This window comes from Carcharhinus amblyrhynchos, chromosome 5 (genome assembly GCF_965287045.1).
Source record: "Carcharhinus amblyrhynchos chromosome 5, sCarAmb.v2.hapA, whole genome shotgun sequence".
Taxonomy (NCBI): Eukaryota; Metazoa; Chordata; class Chondrichthyes; order Carcharhiniformes; family Carcharhinidae; genus Carcharhinus; species Carcharhinus amblyrhynchos.
The window spans coordinates 128,734,943-128,753,591 of NC_137328.1; the positions used below are offsets into that span (position 1 = coordinate 128,734,943).

General features: G+C 45.6%; 1 protein-coding gene across 5 annotated transcripts in view; it reads left to right on the forward strand.

Moving 5' to 3' along the window:
• nipblb (NIPBL cohesin loading factor b) overlaps positions 1 to 18,649 on the forward strand; it is a 600,450-nt gene that overhangs the window by 486,053 nt on the left and 95,748 nt on the right. For all 5 annotated transcript variants that reach the window (XM_080189563.1, XM_080189568.1, XM_080189564.1 and 2 more), the window contains one exon: positions 8,586 to 8,679. In XM_080189563.1, coding sequence (XP_080045689.1) covers positions 8,586 to 8,679 — 94 coding nt within the window. The remainder of the gene's footprint in view (positions 1 to 8,585; positions 8,680 to 18,649) is intronic.

Consider the following 18,649-nt stretch of genomic DNA (forward strand, 5'->3'; position numbering starts at 1 on the left):
AGGTCTTGCTGCAGCTGTATAGGGCATTGGTGAGGCCGCAGCTGGAGTACTGTGTGCAGTTTTGGGCGCCGCACCTGCGCAAGGATATTTTGGCCTTGGAGGGAGTGCAGAGGAGGTTTACTAGGCTGATACCGGAGTTGAGGGGGTTGAGCTATGAGGAGAGGCTGAATAAACTAGGCTTGTACTCGTTAGAGTTTAGAAGAATGAGGGGAGATCTCATTGAGACGTATAAGATGATGAATGGGATGGATAGGATAGAGGTGGAAAGACTCTTCCCGCTCAAAAAAGACAGTAGGACTAGGGGGCACAGCCTCAAGATAAAGGGGGGGCGGTTCAGAACGGAGTTGAGGAGGAACTTCTTCACTCAAAGGGTGGTGAATCTCTGGAATTCTCTGCCCGTTGAAGTGGTGGAGGCTGCCTCGCTAAATATTTTTAAGAAGCGGGTTGATGGGTTTTTGATAAGAGAGGGGATTAAGGGTTATGGGGAGAGGGCGGGAAAGTGGAACTGAGCCACGACAGATCAGCCATGATCTTATTGAATGGCGGGGCAGGCTCGAAGGGCCAGATGGCCTACTCCTGCTCCTATTTCTTATGTTCTTATGTTCTTATGTTCTAACTGGCCCCCACAGCTTTCTGTGGTAGAGAATTCCACAGATTCACAATTCCTTGAGTGAAGATGTTCTTCCTCATCTCAGTCCTGAATGCCTTCCTCCTTATTGTCAGACTGTGACCCCCAGTCCTGGACTTCAGGTTATTTTCTTCAGAATAATGAACATGTTTTGCCATCCTCCCACCCTCTAGCTCGCTCGCCCCCTGCCCGCCATGGTTTTGAGGATGTTTCTGAAATTTGCTTTGAGCCTTTTCCTCTTTGAGCAGTTCTCCCTCTTTTCCTATTCGTCCATGTAGCTGAAGTCCTGCCCCAAAGTTTCGTCATCCTTCTGAAGTACAGTGCCCAGAATTGGACACACTCCAGTGCAATTATAAAATTGTTCATTTAGACAGGAGGAATAACATAGGAACTTGTTATCTAAATGGTGAGTGATTGCAGAGCTCTAACATTCAGAGGGATTTGGGTATTCTGACAGCATGGGGTGGCACAGTAGCACAGTGGTTAGCACTGCTGCTTTGCAGCTCCAGGGACCTGGGTTTGATTCCCAACTTGGGTCACTGTGTGTGTGGAGTTTGCACGTTCTCCTCATGTCTGTGTGGGTTTCTTCCGGGTGCTCCAGTTTCTTCCCACACTCGGGGCTTGTTAGAGTGTAGTTTACTTCCGTACCGGAAGTTAGGCCAGGGGATTGTCGTTAAGGGGGAGCGGGGGGTATAAAAAAGGGGTAGCAGCATAGAGCGGGTAGCGTCGGGAGCGGGCAGCGGAGTGAGTGGGAACTGAGTGAGAAGGGCTTTGGCTCGCTGGGCTTAGGCGAGAGTAGGCTTAGAGAAGGTGAGTGACAGATTTTTACATTTGGGCACTTACAGGAGGTTGGGACATGGTAGGGAATATAGGGAGGAATGTAAGTTGCGTCCGGTGCCACATGTGGGAGTTCCTGGTGGTGTCACGTGTCCCCAAGGTCCACATCTGCAGTAAATGTTTAGAACTGCAGCGCTTGAGAGCCTGGGTCAGGCTACTCGAGGGGCGGCTGGAAGATGCGTTTCTAGTCAGGGAGAACGAGGAGATAATGGCTGGGAACCATGAGCAGGAGGAGGTCTCAAGGGCTGAAGAGAAGGGAGGATGGACGACTGTTAGGAGGGGAAAGAGGAAGAAGAAGAGTAGTCAGGGTCCCCCGGCCTCCCCGGAGGCCCCCCAAGGTTCGTCGGCAGGGGCACAGAAAAATAGGAAGGAAGGGGAGACTGACTTAGAGGGACGGAAGGGGGCTGGTAAGGTGATAGTGGTAGGGGATGGGAGGGTCCGAGGGATTGATAGGAGGTTCTGTGGGCAGGAGCGTGACTCCAGGATGGTGGTCTGCCTCCCTGGAGCAGGGGTAAAGGATATAATGGAAAGGGTAGAGGGAATTTTGAAAGGGGAGGGGACCCAGGCAGAGGTCATAGTACACGTAGGGGAGGGGGACATAGGAAGGAGGAGTAGGGGAGAGGTCCGTAGGCAGTTTAGGGAGTTGGGGGCCAAACTAAAGAGCAGGACCTCCAGGGTGGCACTGTCTGGGTTGCTGCCCAGTACGAGCAGGGCTAAGAATGACGAGATCGTGCAGTTGAATGCATGGTTGAGGGACTGGTGTAGGGTAGAGGGGTTTACTTTTGTGGATCACTGGGAGGTGTTTAGGAGAGAAAGGCAATTGTACAGGAGGGGTGGGGAGAATTTGAACGGGAGGGGGACTAGTGTCTTAGCGGGGAGGTTAGCTGGGGTGTTCAGGAATGATTTAAACTAATAGGGAGGGGGGGTGGAGAGGTGGCTGGGAGAGAGTCGGGTGAAAGGAAAATTATAAGGGAGAAGGTGGTTCCGAGGGACACTTGTGGGTTGAACTGTGTCTGTTTCAATGCTAGGAGTGTGGCAGGGAAAACGGATGAGCTTAGGGCCTTGATGTTTGTGAGGCAGTTAGATGTGGTGGCTGTAACGGAGACGTGGTTACGGGAAGGGCAGGACTGGCAGCTGAATGTTCCTGGGTACAAGTGTTTTAGGTGTGACAGAGGAGGGTTGAAGAGAGGTGGAGGGGTGGCACTGTTAGTCAAGGAAAACATCACAGTAGTGCAGAGGGAGGACGATATGGAAGAGAGGGATTGAGTCAGCGTGGGTGGAGTTGAGGAATAAAAAGGGAGAGATCACATTGCTAGGGGTGTACTATAGGCCACCCAACAGCCCAAAGTCAGTGGAGGAAGGCATTTGCAGGGGCATTTTGGACAGGTGCAGGAAGAATAGAGTGGTTGTAGTGGGTGATTTTAATTTTCCCGGAGTGAATTGGAGGGGGCCTAGAGCTGGGGATACGGAGGGAGAGGAGTTTGTGAAATGTGTTATGGAAGGGTCGCTAGAACAGTATGTAACTAGCCCGACTAGGGGAGGAGCTATACTGGATTTAGTGTTGGGAAACGAGCCGGGGCAGGTGGGTGAGGTAGAGGTAGGCGAACATGTGGCGAACAGTGACCACAAGTCCGTCTACTTTAGGATAAAAATGGAAAGGGACGAGTGCCGTCCGAACGGGAGTGTGCTGAACTGGGGAAAGGCAAGCTATGGCAGGATTAGGAGGGAGCTGCAGCAAACTGATTGGGAGGGACTGTTAGCTGGCAAATCCACGGTTGGCAAGTGGGAGGCTTTTAGGGACAAAATGAAATGGTTGCAGGGGAGATATGTTCCGGTTAAGCGAAAGGATGGGAAAGGTAGGATTAGAGAGCCGTGGATTACGGGGGATATTGAAGACTTGGTCAGGAAGAAGAGGGAGGCGTATGTTAGGTCAAAACAATTGGGTACAGAGAGTGCGCTGGAGGAATATAGAGAGAGTAGGAGGGAGCTAAAAAGGGGAATTAGAAGGGCGAAGAGAGGGCATGAGATGGCTTTGGCTGGTAGGATTAAGGAAAATCCAAAGGCATTTTATTCCTATATTAGAGGCAAGAGAGTAGTTAGAGGGAAAATTGGTCCTCTTAGGGACAAGAGTGGAGAGTTGTGTATTGAGTCGGAGGGAATGGGGGAGCTCCTGAATGAATACTTTGGTCGGTATTCACGAAGGAGAGGGGTTCGGAATCGTGCGGTCTCTTGGAGGGAGCGGAGGTTCAGTTGCAGGATATAGTTATTACAAGAGAGGAAGTGCTAGGGCTTTTAGGTAGCGTAAGGACGGATAAAGCTCCGGGGCCTGATGGTATTTATCCCAGGCTGCTTAGGGAGGCGAAAGATGAAATTGCTGGGCCTCTGGCGCAAATCTTTGTCTCTTCTTTGGACACAGGTGAGGTCCCAGAAGACTGGAGGGTAGCAAATGTGGTCCCGTTGTTCAAAAAAGGTAGTAGGGATAACCCTGGGAATTATAGACCGGTGAGTTTGACGTCGGTGGTAGGGAAGTTAATGGAAAAAATACTTAGGGGTAGGATGTATGAGCATTTGGAGCGTTGCGATCTGATTAGGCATACGCAACATGGCTTTGTTAGAGGGAGGTCTTGCCTTACGAATCTGGTGGAATTCTTTGAGGAGGTGACAAAAACGGTTGACGATGGGAGAGCCGTTGATGTCATCTATATGGATTTCAGTAAGGCGTTTGACAAAGTCCCTCACAGTAGGCTGGTAGAAAAGGTTAAGGCGCATGGGATACGAGGCCAGGTAGCTAGGTGGATTGAGAACTGGCTGGGAAATAGGATAAAGTCTGACAACACCAGGTTTTAGTCCAACCTATTTATTTGATAATATTATCAAATAAATAGGTTGGACTAAAACCTGGTGTTGTCAGACTTTTTACTGTGTTTACACCAGTCCAACGCCGGCATACCCACATCATGGGAAATAGGAGACAGAGGGTAGTTGTGGAGGGGACCTTGTCGGGCTGGAGGCTAGCGACCAGTGGTGTGCCGCAGGGCTCAGTACTGGGACCTCTCCTCTTTGTAGTCTACATAAATGACTTGGAAGAGGGCGTAGGTGGTGTGATCAGCAAGTTTGCTGATGACACCAAGATGGCAGGGTTGGCGGGTACGGAACTGGATTGTCAGGTGATACAACAGGATATAGATAGGTTGGTGCAGTGGGCAGATAGGTGGCAGATGGCATTTAATCCTGACAAATGCGAGGTGATGCATTTTGGACGGAATAATGCAGAGAGGAGCTATGTGATAAAAGGTAGACAGATTAGGAGTATAGACATACAGAGGGACCTGGGAGTGCAGGTTCACAAATCCATGAAGGTTGCGTCACAAGTGGAGAAGGTTGTTAGGAAGGCTTATGGGATGTTAGCCTTTATAGGAAGGGGCATAGAGTATAAAAGCTGCCGTCTAATGCTTCAGTTGTACAGAACGTTGGTTAGACCGCATTTGGAGTACTGCGTCCAGTTCTGGTCACCTTACTACCGGAAGGACGTGGAGTCTCTGGAAAGGGTGCAGAGGAGGTTTACCAGGATGTTGCCTGGCATGGGGGGACTGGGTTACGAGGAGAGGTTGAAGAAACTGGGACTATTCTCCTTGGAAAGACGGAGATTGAGAGGGGACATGATAGAAGTATATAAGATACTGAAGGGAATAGATAGAGTTAATAGTGAGAGACTGCTCCCTAGACTGGGTACGAACACGAGAGGTCATCATTTAAGGGTGAGGGGGGAGAGGTATAATTTGGAGGTGAGAAGAAGGTTCTTTACGCAGAGAGTTGTGGGGGTCTGGAACACGCTACCGAGTAGGGTGGTGGAGGCAGGAACGTTGGACTCGTTTAAGATGCAGTTAGATAAGCACATGAGTGAAACGAGAATGGAGGGATATGGTAGGGGCTATTAAATAGGGTTAAACCTCGGGAGACACCGGAAAGGCAGGCTGTAAGATTAATATGTTTGTCTTTATTCCACAGGTGGAGGTCCACCTCGTGTCAAACGAGGGGCTTGCACACGGCGGGTCATGCGTGGGCTGCTCTTGGAAGTTCCAGGAGTGGCCTAGTACTTCATGTCGGTGTGTGTGCTTGATCCTGGACCGGTAGACGGGCGCCGCAACAGCTCAGTGACTAGCACTGCTGGCTGTGCAGACACATGGATTTGGGCCTGTGTCTGTGGGAGTTTGCGCATTCTCCCTGTGGTTGCGTGGGTTTCCTCCGGGCACTCCGGTTTCCTCCCACACCCCAAAGATGTGCTCTTAGGCTAATCGGCTTTTACCAAATTGACACTATTTCTTCCCTGAATCTGACTGAGTAGGGTCCCATTCGTAGACATGCAGGGTAGAATAGGTGTAGGGTGATGCGGCGGCGCGGGCTCGTTGGGCCGAAGGGCCTGTTTCCCGTGCTGGGTTGTTCTTTGTTTTTCTTTGTCTTTGTTTTTACTCCAAAACTGTGCGGCTTAAGTTGACTGGCTATGCTAAATTGCCCCTTAGTGTCCTGAGTTGCTTAGTTAAAGGGATTAATGGGTAAAATATGTGGGGATATGGGTGTAGGGCCTGGGTGGGATTGTGGTCGGCGCAGATTTGATGGGCCGTAGGGCCTCTTTCTGCACTGTAGGGTTCTATGATTCAATGAACCAAGAATAGTCAGTATGCAGGGACTGCAATAGAAGGCAATACAGCAATAGGAAAGCTAATGGAATGTTAATGATTATTGTGAGAGGAGTTGATTACAAAACTAGGGAGGTTATGCTTCTCTTGTACAGGACCTTGGTGAGGCCACATCTGGTGTATTGTGTGCAGTATTAATCGTCTTAATTAAGGAAAGATGTAAATGCATTAGAAGCAGTTTGGAGAATATTTACTAGAGTCGTACCAGGAATGTGCATGCTGTTTTATGAGGAAAGGTTGGAGAAGTTAGGTTTGTATCAACTGGAGTTTTGGAGAGTAAGGTGACTTCCATCAAATCCATTAGTGCCTGGAACTTGCTGCTGGGGGAGGTAGTGGAAGCAGATACGATAGTGAGTTTTAAGGAGCATCTGGACAAATACATGAATAGAGTGGGAATAGAGAGATATGGTACTCGGAAGGGTAGGGAGTTTTAGTTCAGTCGGGCAGCATGGTTGGTGCAGACTTGGAGGGCCTTTTCCTGCGCTATTATTTTCTTTGTTCTTTAAAACCTTAACCCTGAGGGGTGTTGACAGGGTGAATGTGGAGGGCATGTTTCCTCTTGTGGGACAATCTGGAACTAGGGGGGCACTTTTTTAAACAAAAAAGGGTTGTTCATTTAAATCAGATAAAGGGAATTTTTTTCTCTGAAGGTTGTCTGTAGATCTCTCCCTCAAAAGGCAGTGGAAACAGAGTTCTTGACTTTTTAAGGCAGAGCTAGATAAGCTCTTGATTAACGAGGGGGTGAAAGGTTATTTGTAGACAGGAATGTGAGGTTGACATTATAATCAGATCTGCCATGACTTTATTGAATGGTGGAGCAGACTCAAAAGACTGAGTAACCTATTCAGACTCCTAATTCACAAGTTTGTATGTATTTCATAAAGGCTCTTCATAACTTCCTTACTTTTGAACTCTATGCTTTTTCAAAAAAAAACCCTTATTAAACGTTTTCTTGACCTGCTCTGCCAGCTTCAACAATTTCTGCATAATAACCTCCAAGTTCTTATGATTCTGCACCCGCTTTAAAATTCTACCCTTTTTTATATTGGAATTCCTCATTCTTCCTTCCAAAATATATCATTTCGTACTTTTCTGCATTGAATTTCACTTGCTGTATCTCTAATCATTCCACTGTCTGATTATGTCGTCATCGTTATCGTTTTCCTCTTCCTAGTTCATAATATTACTTTAAAAGGAACAGGAAAAATGTTAGCCTGGAATCCGGGATTGTAGAGAGATCAGATGCCATGCCTGTGAGCGTGGAGTGAGCGATGGCTTGAATAAATTCAGGAAGGAGACATTTACGCGGATTTAAAGACCAAGTCGTCACAATGGCAGTGTTGATGCAAAATTGGCTAGGATAGAAAGCAAAGAATAGTGGTGGATGGTTATTTCTTAGACAAGAAGGAGATATACACAGGATTGCCCCAGAGATCAGTATTGGGACCACTGTTCATTCATATATAATTGGCTTAGGTTTGACTATACAGGACATAATTTTGAAGTTTAGAAATGGCGCAAAACTTGGACAAGTAATAAACATGAGGACGACATATGCTGTATCATTTGACAGTTCTGTAATTTCCTTAAGTTTTAATTTTAAGGGTAGAGTTGGAAAAGCAGTACTGCTGGACACTGAAATGGGTTAGAATTGGAAACAAACAGAAAAATCCTTTCCATTCTCATCCACAGATGTGCAGTTTAGGTTGATTTGCCATGCTAAATTGCCCCTTAATATCCTAAGATGTATAAATTTGGGGGATTAGTGCTGTAAATGCGTGGGGTCCCTATAGAGCAGGGGATGGGCTGGAGTAAAATGCTCTGTCAGAGAGTCAGTGTAGACTCAATTAGCTGAATGGCTCCTTTCGCAGTGTAGGGATTCTATACCCAGTCCAGGTTCATTTTAGCCATTTGTACCTCAAGTCTTTGAACCTATCTAGTTCATATTAAGTAATGAAAGTCTATTAATCTCTAGTTCTAATTGACCCACAGCTTTTTTCGGGAGTTGTGAAGGGAGGAGTTTGAGATATAGTCTGTGCTTTACAGGAAAAGTGCTTCATGATTTCCCCACCTAACTGGTCAAGCCTAGAATTATTAATGCTTTCACTGCATCCCTGTACCCTGTCATGCCTCTGATGTAAACTGATGTAAAATCAGAACAACATCTTATTCTGTGCGGCACAGCACAAATACTTGCTTATCTTGCGTTAGTGATTTCTTTTCCTTCATTCTTTCCCTTTAGTTTGAGGTGATAACCCTTTTTATTTGTGTGAAAATTACTGAGTGTGAAGGCTTCACTGGGTGCTGAGCATTTTGTGTTGGTGCAAGTAAGGTCCTGTTAATAAGTGTTAACTGTCATAGATTTGATGAATGTTGAGATTTGGTCTGTTTTGCTAATAAGGCTCTATCTTATTTTTTGGCAGGTTGTTCAACATTGTGTGAGCTGCCTGGGAGCTGTAGTAAACAGAGTAACTCACAACTACAAATTTGTGTGGGCCTGTTTCAATAGATATTATGGTAAGTAGCTCATACTTATGTTCTTTTGGGTCGTAGAAATGTAGGAGTTAGGAGCAGGAGTAGCCCTTCAAGCCTTCCCTATCATTAAATCAGATCTGATTGGAGCCTTAATCCTACATTTCTGCCTACCTTTCACCACCTTGATAATCAAGAATCTATCTAGCTCTGCTTAAAAATATTCAGAGATTCTGCTTCCACTGTCTTTTGAGGAAGTGAGTTCTAGAAGACCACAGCCCTCAGAAAAAAAATTCACCGCACCTCAAGCCTTAAACCAGTGACCAATTATTTTTAAACTGTGACTCCTAGTTCTCGATTCTCTGACAAGAGGAACCATGTCAATACCCGAGGACATTAAAGGTTTCAATGAAGTTGCCTCTTATTCATCTAAAATCGAGTTGTTACAAGCCTTAACCCTTCAACCTTTCCTCATAAGACAACCTGTCTATTAGTCTAGTAAACCATCATCAAATTGCTTCAATGCATTTACATCTTTCCTTAAGTAAGACAATCAATACTGTACACAGTAGTCCAGGCGTGGTCTCACCAGTGCCCTGTAGAACTGAAGTATAATCTCCATAGTTTTGTAGTAAGTTACTCTCACAATAAGCGGCAACATTATGTTGAGTTGCACAGGTTTACAACATGGAAACAGGCCCTTCGACCCAACTTGTCAATGCTGCCCTTTCTCTTAAACCCCTAAGCTAATTCCAATTGCCAGCATTTGGCCCATATTCCTCTATACCCATTGTACCCTTGTAACTATCTAAGTGCTTTTTAAAGGATAAAATTGTACTCAACACTACTACCTCTGGCAGCTTGTTCCAGACAGTCACCACCCTCTGTGAAAAAATTGCCGCTCTGGATGTTTTTGTATCTCTCCCTTCTCACTTTAAACCTATGCCTCTAGTTTTAGACTTCCCTACCTTTACGAAAAATTATTGACTTTCTAGCTGATCTACATCCCTCATTATAATTGCCCCTCTGGACACCCCCCTGCATCCCTCCCCTCCCACCCCAAACCCACGTTCCCCCACCTTTGGGAAAAGACACTGACCATCTAACTGATCTGTGCCCTTCATTATTTTATAGACCTCTATGAGATCATCCTTCAGCCTCCTACGCTCCAGAGAAAGAAGTCCCAGCCTCTCCTCACAACTCAATCCATCTAGTCCCGGTAGCATCCTAGTAAATCTTTTCTGCATTCTTACTAGTTTAATAATATCCTTTTTGTAATAGGGTGACCAGAATTGCACACTGTATTCCAAGTGTGGCCTTACCAATGTCTTGTACAACTTCAACAAGACGTCCCAACTCCTGTATTCAATGTTCTGACCGATGAAACCAAGCATACCGAATGCCCTCTTCACCATCCTGTCCGCTCCTCAAGGAGCTACGAACATGCAACCCTAGATCTCCTTGTTCTGCAACTCTCCCCGACGTCCTACCATTAACTGAGCAAGTCCTACCCTGGTTCAATCTACCAAAATGCATCACTCCGCATCTATCTAAATTAAACTCCATCTGCCATTTGTCAGCCCACTGGCCCAATTGATCAAGATCCTGTTGCAATTGAAGATAACTTTCTTCACTGTCCACTATGCCACCAATCCTAATGTCATCTGCAAACTTACTAACCATGCCTCCTATATTCTCATCCAAATCATTAATATAACTGACAAATAACAGGGGACCTAGCACTGATCCCTGAGACACACTGCTGGTTACAGACCTCCAGTTTGGAAAAACAACACTCTACAAACACGAAGCCAACTTTGTAATCATTTAGATACCTCACCCTGGATCCTGTGAGATCCAACGCTATGCAACAACCTACCATGCGGTACCTTGTCAAAGGCTCCACTAAAGTCCATGTAGACAACATCAACTGCACCGCCCTCATCTATGCCCTATCTACCCCACCCCAAAAAACTCAACCAAATTTGTGAGACATGATTTTCCACTCTCAAAGCCATGCTGACTGTCCCCAGTCAGTCCCTGCATCTCTAAATGTCTGTAGATCCTGTCTCTCAAAATACCTTCCAACAATTTAGCCACCACAGCTGTGAGGTTTACTGGCCTGTAGTTCCCAGGCTTTTCCCTGCAGCCCTTTTTAAACAAAGGCACAACATTTGCCATTCTCCAATCTTCAGGCACTTCACCCATGACTATTGATGATTCAAATATCTCAGCTAGGGAACCTGCAATTTCCTCCCTAGCCTCCTGCGATACACTTCATCAGGTCCCGGGGATTTATCTACCTTGATGCACTTTAAGAGTTCCAGCACCACCACCTCTGTAATATGTACACATCATAGAACCATAGAAAATTACAGCTCAGAAACAGGCCTTTTTGCCGTTCTTGTCTGTGCCGAACTCCTCAAGACATCAACATTTAGTTCCTAAGTTCCCTAACGTCCATGCTTTTCTCAACAGTACATTCTGATGAGAAATATTCATTTTAGGATCTTGTGGTTCTGCACATAAATAACCTTGTTGATCCTTAAAAGGCCCTAGTTACTTTTTTTTTGCCCTTTACATATTTGTAGAAGCTCTTTCCTAATTACTTGTGATACCTGTACAGTAGCCTTTTATGGTTCTTGCACTTCAGAGATCTTCGATCTTTCACAGTTTAGATAATAAGCTTTTATTATTCTTCCAGCCAAACTATACCCATTTGTCAGATTTTTTACCACTCACTTATCCTACCTTAACCATGGTACTTGGGGCTAAAGAGATCAAGGAATAGAACATAGAACATTACAGCACAATACAGGCCCTTCGGCCCTCGATGGCTCCACTGGTCGGTGCAACAATCTAATGACCCTCTAAACTAAACTATTCCAATGTTACCCATATGCCTATCCAGTGACCATTTGAATGCCCTTAAAGTTGGCAAGTCCACAACAGCTGCAGGCAGGGCAATCCACACCCTTACTACCCTCTGAGTAAAGAACCTACCTCTGACATCTATCCTGTAATTACCACTCCTTAATTTACAGCTATGTCCCCTCGTGTTAGCCATCACCATCTGAGGAAAAAGGCTCTCACTGTCCACCCTGTCTAACCCTCTGATCATCTTGTATGCCTCAATTAAGTCACCTCTTAACCTTCTTTCTAACGAAAATAACCTCAAGTCCCTCAGCCTTTCCTCAAAAGACCTTCCCACCATACCACGCAACAGCTTGGTAAACCTCCTCTGCACCCTTTCCAATGCCTCCACATCCTCCTTATAATGCGGCAACCAGAACTGTACGCAGTACTCCAAGTGTGGCCGCACCAGAGTTTTGTACAGTTGAGACGTGACCTTACGGCTCCGAAATTCAATCCCTCTACCAATAAAAGCTAACACACTGTACGCCGCCTTAACAACCTTATCAACCTGGGTGCCAACTTTCAGGGATCTATGCACATGTACACCGAGATCTCTTTGCTCGTCGACACTACCAAGAGTCCTTCCATTAGCCCTATATTCTGTAATCCTGTTATTCTTACCAAAGTAAATCACCTCACACTTTTCCGCATTAAACTCCATTTACCACCTCTCAGCCCAGCTCTGCAGCTTATCTATGTCCCTCTGCACACTGTAACATCCATCCTCACTGTCTACAACTCCTCCGATTTTGGTATCGTCAGCAAATTTACGAACCCATCCTTCTATACCCTCATCTAGGTCATTTATAAAAATGACAAACAGCAGTGGCCCCAAAACAAATCCCTGAGGTACACCACTTGTAACTGAACTCCAGGTTGAATATTTCCCATCAACCACCACCCTCTGTCTTCTATCAGCTAGCCAATTCCTGATCCAAACTGCTAAAAAAGAACATAAGAACATAAGAAATAGGAGCAGGAGTAGGCCATCTAGCCCTTCGAGCCTGCCCCGCCATTCAATAAGATCATGGCTGATCTGTCGTGGCTCAATTCCACATTCCCGCCCTCTCCCCATAACCCTTAATCCCCTCTCTTATCAAAAACCCATCAACCCGCGTCTTAAAAATATTTGGCGAGGTAGCCTCCACCACTTCAACGGGCAGAGAATTCCAGAGATTCACCACCCTTTGAGTGAATAAGTTCCTCCTCAACTCCGTTCTAAAACACGCCCCCCCCCCCCCCCCCCCCGCCGCCGCCGCCGCCGCCGCCCCACCTTTATCTTGAGGCTGTGCCCCCGAGTCCTATTATCCTTTCTGAGCGGGAAGAGTCTCTCCACCTCTATCCTATCCATCCCATTCATCATCTTATACGTCTCAATGAGATCTCCCTTCATTCTTCTAAACTCTAACGAGTACAAGCCTAGTTTATTCAGCCTCTCCTCATAGCTCAACCCCCTCAACTCCGGCATCAGCCTAGTAAACCTCCTCTGCACTCCCTCCAAGGCCAAAGTATCTTTGCGTAAGTATGGCGCCCAAAACTGCATACAGTACTCCAGCTGCGGCCTCACCAGTGCCCTATACAGCCGCAGCAAGACCTCCCTACTTTTATATTCAATCCCCCTCGCTATGAAGGCCAGCATCCCATTTGCCTTCCTGATCACCTGCTGCACCTGCAAGCTGGGTTTTTGCGACTCGTGCACAAGGACCCCGAGGTCCCTCTGCACCGTCGCCTGCTGCAGTTTTTCGCCACGTAAGTGATAATCCTTCCTACCCTTATTCCTACCAAAGTGGACCACCTCGCACTTGCCAACATTAAATTCCATTTGCCATTTCCTGGCCCATTCACCCAGCCTATCTAGACCCTTCTGTAGACTCTCCACACCCTCCGCACAATTTGCCTTTCCTCCAATCTTGGTGTCATCAGCAAATTTCGACACCCTACACTTGGTTCCCTCCTCCAGATCATCTATATAAATGGTAAATAGCCATATCACCCTCAATCCCATGCATCTGCATTTTCTGCAGTAGCTTACCATGGGGAACCTTTTCAAACGCTTTGCTAAAATCCATATACACCATGTCAACTGCCTTACCCTTATCCACCTCTTTGGTCACCTTTTCAAAAAATTTGTTAAGGTTTGTGAGGCACGACCTACCCTTCACAAAACTGTGTTGACCATTCCTAATCAATTTATTTCTCTCTAGATGATTATAAATCCTATCCCTTATAATTCTTTCCAAAACTTTGCCCACAACAGAAGTAAGGGTCACCGGTCTATAATTCCCAGGATGGTCTCTACTCCCCTTCTTGAACAAGGGGACAACATTTGCTATCCTCCAGTCTTCCGGCACTATACCTGTAGCCAATGACGACATGAAGAAAATGGGAGGAAGTGGGAATCAGGATATTGAATTCAATGAGCAGCCATTATCAAAACGAATGGCGGAGCAGGTTGGGAGAACTGAATGGCCTACCCCTAGTTTCCATGTTTCTATCTATGCCTCTTGTAGCCACCTTAAGTCCTTTTCACAATTTACTTTCTTAACTAGCTTTGTGTCGTCAGCAGCTTTAGCAGCTATATGTCATTTTATTCGATTCAATATAAATTGTAAAAAGCTGTGCCTGTGGCACATCAGTCATCACATCCTGCCATCCAGAAATAGACCCATTTATGCCTACTATCTGGTTCCTATTGGCTAGCAAATCTTCAGTCCATGCCAGTATGTTAGCCTTTTTCCTTGAGCTTTGATCTTGCGCAATAACCTTTGCTGTGGTACCTTATCAAAAAGTGCAGTACATTTACAGTTACTCCTCAATCCATAGGACATGATTCCTTCAAGGAACTCCAATAAACTGATTAAACCTGATTTCTCTTTTACAAAGCCAGGTTGACTCTGCCTTGAATTTTTTCAAGTGCCCTGCTGTAACATCTTTAATGATAGCTTCTAGCATTTTCCAAAAATGAATGTGAGGCTAACTGGCCTATTGTTTTCTGTTTTCTGCTTTCTGTCTCCTTACAGCAGTGGTTTTCAACCAGCTTGCTGCGGCACACTGGTGTGTTGAGAGAACTGTCCAAGTGTGCCTTGAAATTTTGTGCTAGGTCCTAGAATAGTCACTAAGAGAACCTTCAGTACCGCACAGTCGCCAGTGAAGAGATTCCCAGCTATTGATATGAGGAGTCCCACCAACACTGATTAATCCAGCTGAAATAAATGCTTTTTTTTAGTTTAAAAAAGAAACCATGGGACAGTTTGCTTCATCTGTCGCCATCGGATGGATCATTTGGTATGTGGCACTTACTTAAACCTATGGCCATTCGTTTTTGCTGCACATTCTTACATTTAAAGCAGGGACAGTTGCCTTGTTGACAAAATTGTTTTTATTCATTCACAGATTTGATTAGTATGAGAAATCTATTCTGGTTTCTCAGGTTAACTGACATCCCATAACAGTTTCAAGAATTGTGAATCAAATCATTCCAAGAACTGGGATTCCCTTTCAGATTTCTAAATGAGAGCTGGAAGTGATCCAGATAGAGATAAAAACCCAACTCAGAACCTTTAACCCCAGAACTATCCTGCAAGTGAAATAAAGCCAGTTTATTTCAAAGGACTCAGCAGGACTGAATTAGATTTCTCCAGAGCGCCAAGGAAGCGGCCAAAGAAGGGATTGGAAAAAAAACAGGTGTATGTACTTTTTTAAAAAATCTTTCTGATAGTGGAGTCGGACACTTTAGGAACTTTCAAGCTGTTATTGGATAGGCACATGGAGCACTCCAGAATGATTGAGAGTGGGATAGCTTGATCTTGGGTTTGGAATTGGCTCGGCACAACATCGAGGGCCGAAGGGCCTGTACTTGTTCTATGTTCTAAAGGCAATTGATGAATGACAAGCCCAACCTAGACTTTATAATGGATGATAATCGGAATATGTCTCTGTCTCTATGTTGATCAACTTGAACCAAAGGTCTGAAAGTACTTTTAAATTGAGTGTCGTCTGTTTCTGATTGTCAGTTTTTCTGTCCTTACTGGAATTGGAAAGCTGTGTATTTTTGAAATCAAATTGGAGAAGTTGGGTAGAATCTAAATTCAGCTCAGCTACTTGGCTTTATCTTGAACGGTTTCAATCAAAATTAAGTTAATTTGCTCCAACATCTTTAAAACGTTCTAAAGGACATAAGAACTAGAAGCCATCTGGCCCTGGTCAGTTCATGAAGAAAGTAAGGAGATATGGGATAGAGGGAAATTTGGCTGATTGGATAAGTAACTGACTATCTCACAGAACACAGAGGGTGGTGGTGAAGGGAAAATTTTCAGACTGGAGACCAGCTACCAGCAGTGTGCCACAGGGATCAGTGCTGGGTCCTCTGCTATTTGTGATTTTTATCAATGACTTGGAGGAAGGGACTGAAGGGTGGGTTAGTAAATTTGCTAATGACACCAAGATTGGTGTAGACTGCAAAGAGACATTGATAAGATGCAGAGCTGGGTTGAAAAATGGCAGATGGAGTTAAACCCTAATAAGAGGTGATTCATTTTGGTAGAACAAAATGAATCACCTAGTTGAGTTTGCCTAGTAGAGTTCTTCGATAATGTGACTGAACACATTGACGAAGGAAGTGCCGTGGACGTGGTGTACATGGACTTCAGCAAGGCATTTGATAAGGTCCCCCATACAAGACTTCTTGAGAAGGTGAGAGGGCATGGGATCCGAGGGACTTTGGCCTTGTGGATCAAGAACTGGCTTGCCTGCAGAAGGCAGAGAGTGGTTGTGGATGGGTCTTTTTCTGAATGGAGGTCAGTCACCAGTGGAGTGCCCCAGGGATCTGTTCTAGGACCCTTGCTGTTTGTCATTTTCATAAATGACCTGGATGAGGAAGTGGAAGGATGGGTAAGTAAGTTCGCTGATGACACGAAGGTCGGTGGTGTTGTGGATGGTCTGGAAGGATGGCAAAAGTTGCAGCAGGACATAAATAGGATGCAGGACTGGGCGGAGAAGTGGCAGATGGACTTCAACGCGGATAAATGCGTAGTCGTCCATTTTGGCAGAACCAACGGGATGAACGAGTACACTATCAAGGGCAGGAGTCTTGGTAGTGTTGAGGAGCAGAAGGATCTTGGGGTCCGGGTCCACAGGACTCTTAAATCGGCCTCGCAGGTGGAAGAGGTGGTCAAGAAGGCGTATGGTGTACTGGCCTTCATAAATCGAGGGATTGAGTTTAGGAGTCGGGAGGTAATGCTGCAACTTTATAAGACCCTTGTCAGGCCTCATTTGGAGTACTGTGCGCAGTTCTGGTCGCCTCACTATAGGAAAGATGTAGAAGCTATTGAAAGGGTACAGAGGAGATTTACAAGGATATTGCCTGGACTGGGAGGCATGCCTTATGAAGTTAGGTTGAGGGAACTGGGTCTCTTTTCCCTGGAGAGACGTAGGTTGAGAGGCGACCTGATAGAAGTTTATAAAATGTTGAGAGGAATAGATAGGGTGGATTCTCAGAGGCTATTTCCCCAGGTTGAAATGGTCGCTACGAGAGGACACAGGTTTAAGGTGCGGGGAGGAAAGTACAGAAGTGATGTTAGGGGTAAGTTTTTCACTCAGAGGGTGGTGAGTGAATGGAATCGGCTGCCATCAGTGGTGGTGGAGGCGAACTCGCTGGGGTCTTTTAAAAGACTTCTGGATGAGTATATGGGGTTTAATGGGATTGGGGGTTATAGATAGGTCTATAGATTGGTAGGTGTTGATGTGATCGGCGCAACTCGTGGGCCGAAGGGCCTGTTTGTGCTGTAGTGTTCTATGTTCTATGTAACAAGTTTGAATGCGGATTACGAGGTAAACGGCAGGGTTCTGAGGAATGTGGAGGAACAGAGAGATCTTGGGGTTTATATCCACGGATCTCTGAAAGTTGCCATTCGGGTGGATAGAGCCATGAAGAAGGCTTATAGTGTGTTAGCGTTTATTTACAGGGGGTTTGAGTTTAAGAGCCGTGGGGTTATGCTGCAACTGTACAGGACCTTGGTGAGACCACATTTGGAATATTGTGTTCAGTTCTGGTCACCTCACTATAAGAAGGATATGGAAGCATTGGAGGGAGTGCAGAAGAGATTTACCAGGATGCTGCCAGGATTTGTGATTCTGAGTTTGGGAAAGACATCTTAAAGAATTGGAGTACACAGGGATGTCTTGTCATTTGCCTTTTGCTTATCAAAGCGATAATTATCATGTATCCTCGATGTCTTTACAGTTATTTTCATGGAATATACAGAAATCCACAACCTCATTGAAAAATGAGCCATGAATGGGGATAGTCACAAATATTAACGAATTTAACTGAATAGTTCAGCTCAATTTCCTAGAGTACTGTTTGCAGTTCTGGTTACCACACTACATGGTGAATGTGATTGCACTAGAGAGGTTGCAGATGATACTCACCAGAACATTGCCTGGACTGGAGCTTTTCAGCTGTGAAGAGAAGTTAGTTAGACTGGAGTTTTTCTCCTTTGAGCAGAGAAGGCCGAGGGGACCTGATTGAGGTGTACAAAATTCTGAAGGACGTAGGGTAGATGGGAAGAAATTTCTCCTCTTGGAGAGGTCAATAGCCAGGGGCATTGATTTAAGGTGTGATGGGCTGGAGATTTAGAGGGGATTTGAGAACATAGAAAAACTACAGCACAAACAAGCCCTTCGGCCCACAAGTTGCGCTGATCATATCCCTACCTACTAGGCCTACCTATAACCCTCAATCCCATTAAATCCCATGTACTCATCCAGAAATCTCTTAAAAGACCCCAATGAGTTTGCCTCCACCACCACCGATGGCAGCCGATTCCACCCACTCACCACCCTCTGAGTGAAAAACTTACCCCGACATCAGAGGAGATGTTAGGGGAAAGTTTTTCACTCAAAAGGTGGTGAGTGAGTGGAATCGGCTGCCGTCGGTGGTGGTAGAAGCGAACTCACTGGGGTCTTTTAAAAGACTTCTGGATGAGTATATGGGATCTAATGGCATTGGAAGTTACAGATAGTTCTATGGCTTGGTAGGTATAGATGTGATCGGCACAACTTGTGGGCCAAAGGGCCTGTTTGTGCTGTAGTGTTCTAT